This window comes from Populus euphratica, unplaced genomic scaffold, assembly GCF_000495115.2.
Source record: "Populus euphratica unplaced genomic scaffold, PopEup_1.0 scaffold645.1, whole genome shotgun sequence".
Taxonomy (NCBI): domain Eukaryota; kingdom Viridiplantae; phylum Streptophyta; class Magnoliopsida; order Malpighiales; family Salicaceae; genus Populus; species Populus euphratica.
In genome coordinates, this window is record NW_011500512.1 from 100,994 (window position 1) to 113,866 (window position 12,873).

The 12,873-nt window shown below is 31.3% G+C and overlaps 1 protein-coding gene across 4 annotated transcripts; it reads right to left on the reverse strand.

Annotated features, from left to right (window-relative positions):
* Window positions 1–5,232: 5,232 nt before the first annotated feature.
* On the reverse strand, window positions 5,233–10,327 carry LOC105115120 (probable receptor-like protein kinase At2g23200). 4 transcript variants are annotated; one of them, XR_840273.1, is made up of 3 exons: window positions 7,630–10,327; window positions 6,194–6,587; window positions 5,233–5,961 (listed from the first exon to the last, which is right to left on the reverse strand). XR_840273.1 is itself a non-coding variant. In XM_011011918.1 (2 exons), exon 1 carries the CDS (start codon window positions 10,238–10,240, stop codon window positions 7,649–7,651), a length of 2,592 nt encoding a protein of 863 aa, XP_011010220.1. In that variant the 5' UTR covers window positions 10,241–10,327; the 3' UTR covers window positions 5,233–5,961; window positions 7,630–7,648. The 4 variants fall into 4 exon arrangements, 2 of the variants coding, with proteins under 2 accessions (XP_011010220.1, XP_011010219.1); XR_840274.1 differs by having other exon boundaries at window positions 6,178–6,587; XM_011011918.1 differs by lacking the exon at window positions 6,194–6,587.
* Window positions 10,328–12,873: the final 2,546 nt, after the last annotated feature.

Sequence of the window (12,873 nt, forward strand, 5' to 3'; positions counted from 1 at the left end):
TATATTGAGTACGCACTTATCCTTAATTTTTAAAATTTATTTATAATTATGTTATACTTTATTAATTATATCAACTTAATTTTTTTACCAATAATTCTTAATATGTGTAATTCATTAGCCCAAATATAAATCACCATTCTAAATAAAATAGGATGAAATAAATTAAATAATTTAATTTAACATCAATTTAACAAATTGATTGATTTGTATTTAAAGATCAAGTATAATACTTAACAATATGTTACAATTCTCTAAATATTATAAAAGTTATATTTGGTTTTTGTGTTGTTGTGATTTTCAGGGTAATTAGGGGTTTTTTGGTATTTTTTACATTGAATTTTTATTTTTTCTTATAAGCTACTAGCGTATGCTCATTAAGCGTCAATGCATAAGATGCGTCTATGTCTTTTGGGCATTGCATGGTATGCCATCCAATATCCAAATTTGACCTTATGTCATATCTCTAGAAGCGCCACTACATTTGTTTCCTCCTGATGCGGCACATGATGATGGATTATGAGCGGTTAATCACCGATAATTGTTTTTTTCCCTTTCTTTCTCTATCATGCTAGTAAAATACATGGTTGTTCTCTTTGTTTTTTGTATTTCAATTTCAGTCTTTATTATTTTGATTTATTATTTTTGTTCTTATCCTTTTTATAAAAAAATTATTTTGTTTTTAATTTAATCCTTCAATTACACTTTTTTATATGTTATTAATTTTTTTTTCATTTCGGTCATTATTCTTTTAATTTTTAATTTTTTCCCTTAACCTTTTTATTAAAGTTTTATTGATTTTCAATTCCATTTTTCAATCAAAGTCTATGTTTTTTTTTTCCAATCTAACTCTCATTCTTTTGATTTATTTTTCTTTTTCTCAAGTTATTTTTTTGTTTCAATTTAATCCTCCAATTGAAATTTTTGGTTTTTCCTCTAATTTATTTTTTTTATTTTGATTTCAACCCCATTCTTTTGTATTGTTTTTAATTGTTTTTTTCCCTAGTTTTATCATTTGACATTTTATTTCTTGGGAATTGAATTTTGTTTTGTTTTTTTAAATTTGTAATGTTTTTGATCTTATAACTCAGGTCATATATTTGAAAAGTCTCATTTAATTTTACAATCTTATCATTCTACATTAGTTTTTTTTTAAAAAAATTGATTTTGTGATAATCTATTAATAGATAATATTCTTTCTTTCATAGAATTACTAATCATAAACAACAATAATAATAATATTTTTAGTGAGTAAAAATATATAAAAAAAGGTTTAAAATATAAAAATAAATTTGGAACACACAAAAACATTAAAATATAAAAATAAATTTGGAACACACGTTTTTGAAAGCTCCCCTCTAAGCCTTACGCCCACGGAGATTAAAATTAAGTTTGCCTTGTCTTTCTTTTCACTCAAGACACTAACAAGATTCCTATTCCTTCTCAAGAGAAACTTCGTACCCACGATTTAATTCTCAATCATCTTGACTCGTAGAATCATCTTGACTCGTTGATCATGTCTTTAGCTCACCGTTCCTTTTTCGGAGAAGAGTTGTGAATAAGTAAAAAGGAATAATAATAATTCATGGTTTTTGCTCTCAGATTTCACGTCCACACCAACAATTTAGAACACAGACAGTGTGCAACTCTGTAAAAGGAGGTTTGGGTGGTCCTGGTTGTTCCATGTCTCTACTATCCTATTTGACCGTTGATTATACTTTGATGGTCCTGGTTGTTCCATGATTCTACTATCCTCTTTGACCGTTTTGACGGTCCTGGCTGTTCCATGATTCTACTGTCCTCTTTGACCGTTGATGATACTTTCTTCCTTAACCACTGAAATGGAAGAGGTATCAACAGCGGCAAATTCTTCACCTCCCATTCCCAAATTGTAATTATGCGGCTTTCACCATATTAAAAGTGTTTAATTTATTATCCCTTTTCAATCTATATCTCCAAAATACTCTCTTTCCCGTTATTCCTTCATTTTGATGCTGTTTAAATTAGTTAATCTCTCACTTTTAGACCATGCAAAGTAATTAAAGCCCAAGGCCTAGCTGAATTAATTTAATTTACTAATTAAATTTATTGCTCATTTATTTATTTCTAACTAAAAATCTTAACTAGATGATCCTAGCTATATTAAAAAAAGCTAAAAGAAGTCAATTTATCTGTTGTGAACATAGACTCGAAACAACAAGGATTGGAACAGTGTTCTTGATGTCTTTGTTCTTATTGACAGAACTAACAAGGGATGCTCTCAAGGGCATCTTCATCTCTTCCAGGTGGTTCGCTGGGCATAGCCGAATTAATTGCGGTAGATTGGTCTACACGCTTTTTTTTTTTTTTTGGCATTTGAAAGTAAAATGGCATAGATCTCTCTCTCCTGGGATATTTTTCACTTTTCATGTTGAATTGCAAGAAGCCGGCATGCACAAGCATTTGGGTATTTTCCTTTCGGTTTTCAGTAATAACCGATTTGACTGAGGGGCTGATGTGTATTTTACTAAATATAATATTATTTAAATAATTTATAGGGAGGAATACATGGACTCAAGAATTATTAGACAACAATACAGAGTAGATACTATATTTTATTTAATAGTATAAATTATTAAATTGAAATAATATTTTAATATGATATTAGAATTTTGATGATAAAATTATTATGAATTTAAATTTTATTATTTTTATTTATTTAATAAAATTTAAATATAAAATAATATAAATTATTATAAGTTTTAAATTAAAAAAAATTTCATTTAATAAAATATACTAAAAATTATATAAATTATATTTTAAAATTATGCCTAATAACTTATTAAATTTAAATAGTTATTTTAAAAGAATGTTACAGCGGGCATGCGACAAGGATGTGCTTGTCTATGCAATGGCTTTCTAGAATCCTCTAGGTGATCATCTTTACTTGTCAAGAGACAACGCATGTAAACTTCACTATCTCCGGTCCCCACCCCTCCCAATCTCTCTCATCCTATGAGCACTAAAAAAATCAATACAACTCTTTAATTTTTATTTTTTAATTTAATTTTTATTTTATTTAAAATAATTTATAAAATTAAAATTTATTTTTAATTTTATCTTCCATAAATTTTTTATATGTTAAATTTGAACATATTTTTTAATTCTTATTTATTTTATTTAAAATAGCTTAATATATGTTTTTTTTTCCTAATGTCATTCTTTTTGAATTTTTTTACAATTGAATTTCATCTTCATTCTTATTATTATTGTTATTCTTTTACCTTGAAATATATTTTTTAATTTGATTATTTTTTCTACGATTTTATCATTCGACATTAAATTTGTAAGATATTAAATTTCTTGATTAAACTTAAATTAAACTTAAATGTCGAGTTTAATGGGTTATGAGTTTGAGATATTAATTCGAGTTTAATAAATTTATTCGAGTTTATTTTTTTATTTTATTTTCTAATATTTTTTCTTGCTTTCAACAGGATTTTTCAATCATTGAGAAGAATACAAGCTGTTTTAATTTTTTAGTCTTTGCTAAATCTATTTTTTTTTAAATCTTTTTAATTAAATTAAATAATTTATTTTATTTTTTAATATTAAATACACCTGATATGACCTTAAGGTTTTTTTTGTCTTTGTCTTTGTTACATAATCTTGTTTTTTAAGAGGAATTTTATTTTTAATTAAATTAATTTATTTTATTTTTTAATATTAATTTTTTTTTAATTTTTTTATTGACCTGATGTATGGAATTTAATAAATTATAAATTTGGAAGATTAATTTAAATTTATTATATTTTTAAATTTTTTTTCAGTCTCATTCGTTCCTGCTTTTTATGAAATTTTCAACTCTAAATAAAAAACAGAGGTTAGTTTTTTTTTTTTTCAACTCTAAATAAAAAACAGAGGTTACCCTAGGTTTTTTTCGTTTTTCTTACAAGAATTTTTTTTAATTAAATTATATATATATATATATATATATATTATTTTCACGTTGTGAGAAAAATTATCCCGGCGGCGCAGCGAAATGCAGATTATCTAAGCTAGTTAAGTACTACATATTTCTTTTCCACTGCTGCCTTTCGGTAATAACTGAATAAAGACTGGGAGTTAAAAATTTACTAAGCACAAAAGCCAAATTAGGTAATGAAATCGGTGCTTTTAATTTTAAAAGGAAAATAACAATTTCATTTCAACGAGATCACTCTTCTCACGCTACCTTAACATAAAAGAAAAACATAGTAGAAATTATTATTTACTATTTAAAACAAGTAATTGACAACATGGCAGATCGATGGCCTTCATAACATTTTGTTATTAAAATAATATAAATGACTAATAAAACTTAGTAAATGTGGATTATGTGTAGGGATTGGTTGCATTGTATGTAGATAGATGAGATAGAGCACCATCAAAGAACGTTGCAATATTATCAAGCATTGTTTACGGAAGGTTCAAAAAGCATAGATCAACGTCAATAAAAATTAACCATTTAGGTGGTGGCTAAGTGGTAAGGATTTGGGATCAAGGGGTTTGCTCCCTCTGTGGTCTCAGGTTCGAGTCCTTGGTTGCTCATATGATGGCCACTGGAGGCTTACATGGTCGTTAACTTCAGGGCCCGTGGGATTAGTCGTGGTACGCGCAAGCTGGCCCGGACACCCACGTTAATCTAAAATTAAAAAAAAAATATAAAACTAGGGTTTAGAGCACTTGTGAAATATAAGGGTTGATAGTGATATGATTTTCTTCTAAAGGATCTATAGTGAAGATAGAAAGAAAATGGGAAGAACAAGAATGGTAAAAAAAAACAAATAAATTTTTAAAAAACTAATAATCAACCGGTATCAATGAGTCATAGTAATAACAATCAATAAAGTAAAATTTAACATATAACTTCAATAAAAAAAATCATTGGTTTTGATAATATATTAAAAAATTATCCCCACTTAAAAATTTAAATTGTTTTAAAAGTTTAAGTCATCAAATTACTTTTAAAAATAATTTAATAATGAAATATTATAGGATCAAAACTTAATCATATATGATTTAATTACATTCCCTTCCACAACAAACTAATTATGTATTTATAAATACATGATTTAAAAAACATTAAATTGTTTTTTTTATTGCAAACAAGGAACCTTTACATCCACGGTATAAAAAGTATCAAATTGATTTTTTTTTTTTTTATTACAAAGTAAAGAACCTTTATGAATTGCTATGGAAGATGGAGATGTGGCCTAAACGAATAATCAACTTCCACCACCTGTGTTTCCAAATGTGGTAAATCAATTTCAGAGACAAAAGGAACGGAAAGACACAAGTGTGAAAGTGAAATTTGCTTCGAAACAAACAGAAGAGAATTTCTAGTCAAATGTTCTCTTGGTTGAACGGTCCCATTTCAGAAAAAGCCCCCTCCGTCCTGTGCCACCCAAACTATCCCTTAATGCGAGTTGTGTGTATAAATTAAGGTTGGTAACCTGTTCAATGGAGATTCGAAAATCCAAATCAACTCCTTCAGCTCCGTTCTTTGCCCCAACCAAAAGACAAAAAAGGAGCTCCACTCTTTTTGGGTCTCCAGGGAATATTTCAAGGGTTGTCATAGGTGGAGCTGCTAATAATATTAGAGTTCAAAAAACCATAACCCAACAGCTTCAACATATCAAACAATGGGACACTTCTGTTTGACCGTACTCATCTTGCTCATGATCCTACTTGTTACAAACCCAAGTCTCGTTGATTCTAGAGCTCTTGCATCAGCAACGAAGAACGAGAACGATGATCACCATGCTACTACTGATCCTATCGATGACCGCGGGTTTGGTTCTGTGTCAACCAACATGAAAGTTTCAGTTGATCCAGAGTCTGTTGACGACGCTGGTGGTGGTCAGGTTTCTGGAGCAAAGCGGCAGGTGTATAAGGTGGCTTCCTCTGGACCTAGCGGGAAAGGCGCCGGACACTAATCATCATCTGTGTAACGCTTGTTAGTTTTATGTAAGAAGAAGTAGCTAAAGCAAGTTAGGTTACAAGTGCATGTTTCATGGATATTCTTTGATGTTGTTAGATAGTGCACATAGCAGATGAGAATGTTATCAGATGAACAAATAAATTTTATGTTTAAAAGGATCACCGAAGGCAGAGAGTAAAGAACTCATGCATGTTCCATTAATAATACAGAAATTTCACCGTTATGTTTAGCTACCTTTCCTGTTTCTTGGTCAGTTAAGGAAAGGCAGAGGTTAATGAAACTGTGAACGTTTTCTGCATCGAATTTCTTTGGCATTGATTTCCACCGCTATTGGCAACAGCTTGTCTTCTGGGCAGAGTGGCCGGAGTTCACTCGTATTTGCTGCTCCTTTCAAGACAAGGCCACGATAACATGAGGCAACTAAACTTCATTCATCGTCACAAACCCATGTCAGGTCTGTGCTGTTTAGGCCCATGTCTAGAAAAATGAAGGTCCATTTACTAGGTTACATGAAAAGAGAAAAGAAAGATATTTGATAGATCCTCCTTTCTTGCAAGCCCTCGATCGAAGGTCTGATGTTACCACTCCAAGCTGTGAATCTCACATTGCTTCTTCCATCATATAATTCCTATAGCGTCGGAGAAACAATATATATACACAAAATAAGTCAACTGATGAAGTGCTTTTCTTTCTGATTTTTACAATATATATATCGTTTTGAATTTCTGTATAAAATATCAAAGAGCAGCTACTGCATAATCTTATTTTTATTAATTGCTATGGTTCCCAAAGAAAAAAGTTCAGGGCACCTTATTACACTCATTATCAGTGAACTTTTCATTTCTTAAATATTGTTCTTCACAAATATCAAGAATTGTTATGCTTGTGAATTCACTCAAGAATTCAGTAATGGTATTACTATCATAAATTGTATTATAAGTGAGAAAGAATTAGACATCCATAAAATCAATTAAAAGAAAAGAAAAAACACTAAACGGTCCATGATATTTTTATATATCAAGACAGTAAAACATGTAGCAGTGTTTAAGCATGGATTTTCTTGAAAAACAAATTTATTGGTTTTAAAAACATATCATAGAATTGATTGGTGAATATTTATCTTTCACAGGCCAGTTATATATACTCCTTTTTTTTTTTTTTTTTAAAATTAGTAAAGTAAAGGGCACGATCGAATCATTCATGCATGAACATAGCTGAAGAATGGCAGCATCATATTATAACTTGAGCCTTCAAAGAAGGAAGCAGGGTAAGCTCTAAGACCATTGCTGCTTCCTCAAAAACATTAACAGGAACGCCCTGAATTTGGTAGGGGCATTTATTCTTCTCGATTCATTCACCAATAATCGTCTTTTGATCAAGGAAAGTTTACTTTTGATGGTTGTTTCTGAGATTCTCATACAGAAAGTTGAAATCTGGAAGCAAACAGATCAAGCATATCTTGGCAGGGATTATATAAGACCAAAGTCCAAATTGCTTTTTGTTTATTGCAAAATTCTGCTGTTATAACCATGCCTTGCAGTTTGATTAGCAATGTTAATCCGACGCAAAACAAAAATCGAAAGGAAGTATGCAAAGAGGGGCGTATGAAAGAAGACAGTTCAGTCTGTGCAAGGCTAAATATCATGAACTTAGAACTTCGCTACACTTACCTCTGTATACCTGAAGCATTCATCTGGCATCATCAATTCTTAATTGGGAGAAAACTTCAATTTCCGGTAACTTTGACAGATCCTCTCTCAACATGGACATATCATCCCTCTCCATTGACATGCTAAGAGAAGGAAGATGTTGAATATTAGGCAGTGCTAGCATGGCTGAAGCATCGGTTGTGCTGTCCTCATGTGGCTCCCTCGGCATAGCAGTTTGTTGTAGTTGCAATGCGTACTCCAAATCCCACACCACATCTCCCATATTAGGCCTATCTACACCATATTCTTCCAAGCATCGCTCTGCTGTGTCAACAAATTTCCTTAGACAATTGAGGTTGATCTCGCTTCTTATTGAAGCATCCACAATCTCTTCCAGCATTCCTTTTTTCTTGCAGAACATTGCCCACTCAGCTAGATTTACTTGCTCTAGTGGAAGCAAGGTATTGATAGCAGGTCTTGCACATAGAACCTCAAGAAGAACTACGCCAAATGAGTAGACATCAGATTTTTCTGTTAATTGTTGGGTCTTAAAGTAATCAGGATCAAGATAACCGAAGGTGCCTTTAACAACTGTGCTGACATGAGTTTGATCGGGAGGACCTGATAACCTTGAAAGCCCAAAGTCAGCAACTTTGGCCACGTAGTTCTCATCAAGCAAGACGTTAGTGGATTTGACATCGCGATGAATAAATCCCCCAGAGGATCCTTTGTGGAGATAGTGAAGACCATTTGCAGCACCAATGCAAATTTCAAGTCTTTGCTTCCAAGGCAAGGAAGGCCAAGCTGAATCATACAGGTGATCCCTCAATGTCCCTTTCTCCATGAATTCATAAACCAGTATCATTTCGGAATTTTCATCACAATACCCAATCAAAGAAACAAGATGGCGATGGCGAATCTTAGATAAAACGATTATCTCTGTTTGAAATTCTGGAAGGCCCTGGTGTGACCCTGGCTCACTTCGTTTCACAGCAACTTCAGTGCCATTACTCAGAGTTCCTCGGAAGACAGTCCCAAATCCACCCTTGCCAATTTTCTTTTTGATATCAAAGTTGTTCGTTGCGAACTGTATTTCAGCAAAAGAGATCCTCAATCCAAGGTTTAAATTAGGCGTCAAGGAGCCAAACATGGCACCTTCAGGTACCTGCAGCCTACTGTCAGTGCTCCCTCCTATATTTACCGGCACAGGTGACCCATCCAAAGTCTCCATTACTTTTCGTTTCCTGCATCTTCGACCCAAGCATAAAACAACTGCCAAAATGCAGATGAGAACCAAGCCTCCAAGAACTGAGCCAACAACAACAAAGACACTAGTGTTCTTGTTCTTGGGATCACTTGTCCTTGCTACCTTTCCGAGTTCCCCCATTATCTCCATGATTTCTAGCCCATTTAAAAAGGCAGTATGATTTTCAGAATCTTGAGGGGGGCCGATACTGATCCTCATAATTCCAGAATCATCAGAATCTACAACAAATTCAAAATAGAAAGGAGTGGCCAACCGGCCAGTTTTTTCATATGGATTGATTTGAAGACGGAAGTTGCTATAGATATAGAGATTGAAACGCAACAAAACACCAGGTGATGCACTTACAAAATCGCAGAAGTGAACGCGAACAAAGTGCATAGCATTCTTGCTCACATTAAAAGACCAGGTTATGTTGAAGTTATTTGAAGACCTACTGCTATTTATATTCATCTCCTTGGCAGTCTGATAGACCAAATCAGGGGCAATGTATTCGCTAACTCCTCCTGGGTAATTAGGCTTACTTGAAAGAAAGCTGATGTTCTTGGCAGTGTCTGGACTATAGAGAAAACTATCATCTGGGACCCAATATCTCCATAGAGTGTCGTTTTCAGGTGAGAGTGTGGGGCCTCCAACATTTATTCTGTGGATAGTCAGTAAAGCCTTAGAGAGTATGTCCTCGTAACTACCTTCACTTCCAGCAGGGCTTAAGAGTGGAGCGGAACTAGGAATGAAGTTCTCGGGGGCAAGGAACAGTTCTATGGCATTGACAAACGCGAAAGATGATCCTTGGGGCATAAAATATATCGGAAATTTGCCAACAGTGATGTTAATAAAGAATTCCTTTATTAGGGGAGAGTTGCTCCTATGCGGTACACTAAAGTTATCAACGAGTGAAATTTCAGAAGCCAAAACATCGAAAAGGGCTGTGGAGAGGTTAGCTGAATAAGAGAAAGAAAAGAAATGGAGTCGTACCAAATAAGTACCAGCACTGCTGATCACAAACTCATAAGAAGATCGTTCTCTGAAAATCCTTGCTGTTTGATAGAGAGGTGGTGTGGCTGTTGACTTGTTGCTATCTTTAACAGGACTACTCTGCCTTGTAAAGGTGAAGGAACCAGAATTCCCAGAAGTCAAGTCCCCGATGAAGGTCCGGCCAGAAGCAGTACTATTGGTGTCTGAACCACAACTGATGAAATACTTGTCTGGAAGAGTATAAGCTAAGGAGGGAAGGTGAAGTGATAACATGTGAAGCAGAAACAAAATAGAAGGCAGAGGATATCGGATTTTGTGGCTCTGGATCATTTCCATGGAAAAGGTGCCTTCGCCTGATTTTTCTTTCCTTAATTTTAGGATTATTAACGCCATTTTGATAATTCAGCACCAGTTCATTCGAATAGCTTGGCACCCAAAAAAAAGACTTCAGAAGGGCCAAGACAGGTCAACTCGTGGACCTCAGAGTCCACACGATAAGAAGGCTACAGGAAGGTCTAATTAAAGAAGGGCTGCATAATCTGCCAAAAGAATGGGTTGTCATTTTGCATTTGGAAAGAATCAGTTAAAAGACCATTGGTCCCTCGTATTTATTCCATTAGATATTCATTGGTTACAGCTGGGAAAAGAAAGAAGACAGAGAATAGAAACAAAAACATGTAGGGATAAAGATATAAAAATAATGAATTTATTTTTAAAATAATTTATTTTTAGAGATAATATTTATTATTTTTTTAATAGTTTTTAATTCTAAATTTATTTAATTAAAATATATAAAAATAAAAATAATTTTTATAACGTGACTAAGGCATTCAAGGCAAGTATCTTTATTATTTTTTCTAACCTGCAAGTCATGGACTCTGCCATGAAACTGTTTTGCATGATCTTAAGTCCTTGTTTGTTTGTTGAAAAATAATTTTTTTGAAAAGTGAATTCTGAAAAAAATAAATTTTAGAAAAGTAAATTATTTTTTAATATTTGATAGTGTAATGAAAAATAAATTGAAAAACACTTTCCAGTTTTTGGTTATGTCATAGAAAATAACTTATTAATTTTTTATTTTTCTCAAGTTTATTAAAATAACGAGGAACAAATCTTACAAATTAAAATGTTGAATAAGAATGAAGTTGAAAAAAGAATATAATTTCATAAATTATCTCAAATAAAATAAATAATAATAAAAATAATAGAGATCAAATTTAAAAAATAAAAAAATAAAAGATGAAGAAATTAAAATAATAATAATTAACATTTCATAAATTATTTCAAATAAAATAAGTAACAATCAAAAGAATGAGGACCAAATTTGATAGATAAAAAATTTCAATAAAAAAAATGATAAGGAAAAAAAAACAATTATAAAAATAAGAACCAAAATTAATATAAAAATTAAATTTTAAGAGATGAAATTGAAAAATAAATATTTAAAACAAAATATATATAACAATCAAAAGTTTGAAGATCAAATTGATATAATCAACAAATAATATGATATTTTTAAATTTTTCACAACTTCCGAAAAGTGTTTTTTGTCTAAATTTTTCAAGAAAATACTTTCTTGGAAACCAAGTTAAATTTCTCTTTGATTGAAAAGTATTTTTTATTGACTAATTTTTCTAATGGCAAACCAATTTTTCTAATGGCAAACAAATATAGAAAAGTTCGGAAAATGGTTTTTTGTAAACCATTTTTCGGGAAATAAACACAACCTAAATAATAGTGGCAAACACTAGTAAAAAGTGAATTCTAAGAAGAAGAAAACAATTTAATCAAGACGAAATGATAATTCTTTAAAAAAAAAGAGAAAGAATGTCATTCAAAAAAAGTGAATACTACAGACTAAGAGAAGCACATTTACTCACTAAAGGTAGGATTTGTTTTCTTTTTTGAAGTCAAAATTAATCTGGTATTAAATATAAAACAATATTGTATACTGACTAATTCTGTCTCAAATATTGAAAGGCATAGTATATCAGATTTTATGGATATCTCAAGAAACATGATTAGATCAGTATAAAAAAATGATGTGTGATGGACAAATACATGTAATATAAATATCTATATCAATCATCAGATACTGACATGACCAAAAGATTGATGTCTTCTTCCAAGTGTAGGAATGTCAAAGTAATAAATAACCCGGCAAGACTGGCGTTGAACCATAAGGAGGTTAATTGTATAAATTATAAACAACAATAATACAATAACAACAGCAGCAACATCAACAACAATAACAACAACAACAACAATAATAAAGAAGTTGATGAGAACTTTGAGATGGAGATTAATGTGAGGATCAAACAATGATAAAAACAAATGTCAAGGTTAGAAAATTCATTAATGATATTCCAAACAAGTATAGTACAAACACTCTTTATTACTCAACTGGAAACCACACACGAAGAAGGTTCCAATCGGATTATTAATTGTTAACATGATTACATTAATCATCTTATTCGAATAATGCTAATACTTGTAAATGTTGTCAGACATTCATGATTATAACTTATGTTAACAACAAATCAAGTTCCTTTCATGGCACAAGTGTTGATTACACCGTACGGTTGGGTTATGAAAGTGCTAAGTATTTATTATACTAAGTGTTATATAACATAAATCTAGATTAACCATTTAACAAGGAAAGTATTAAGAGTGAACAAGATAACAAATACAACACATGTTAGTATCAAACATTAAAGTCCATGATAAGTTTACACTATACTTATTCTTACACCATTATTGTAACCTTTTTACCTTTGCATAATAAACTTAGCTAAACATAATGAAAGAGAGAAACATAAATAAATAAGATAAGAATATAAATAAAATAAAAGTTAACTAAGTAAAGGAAAGCAAATGAAATGAAAGGAATAAATAAGATATTAATAAAAACAAAACTTAAGCATTGCAAAAATAAAAAGAGAGAAAGCAAGAGCATGATCTTGATCTGGAAACCAAGATGCCTAAATACATGGCAAATGCCTCCTTTTATATGCCAAAATTAGAAA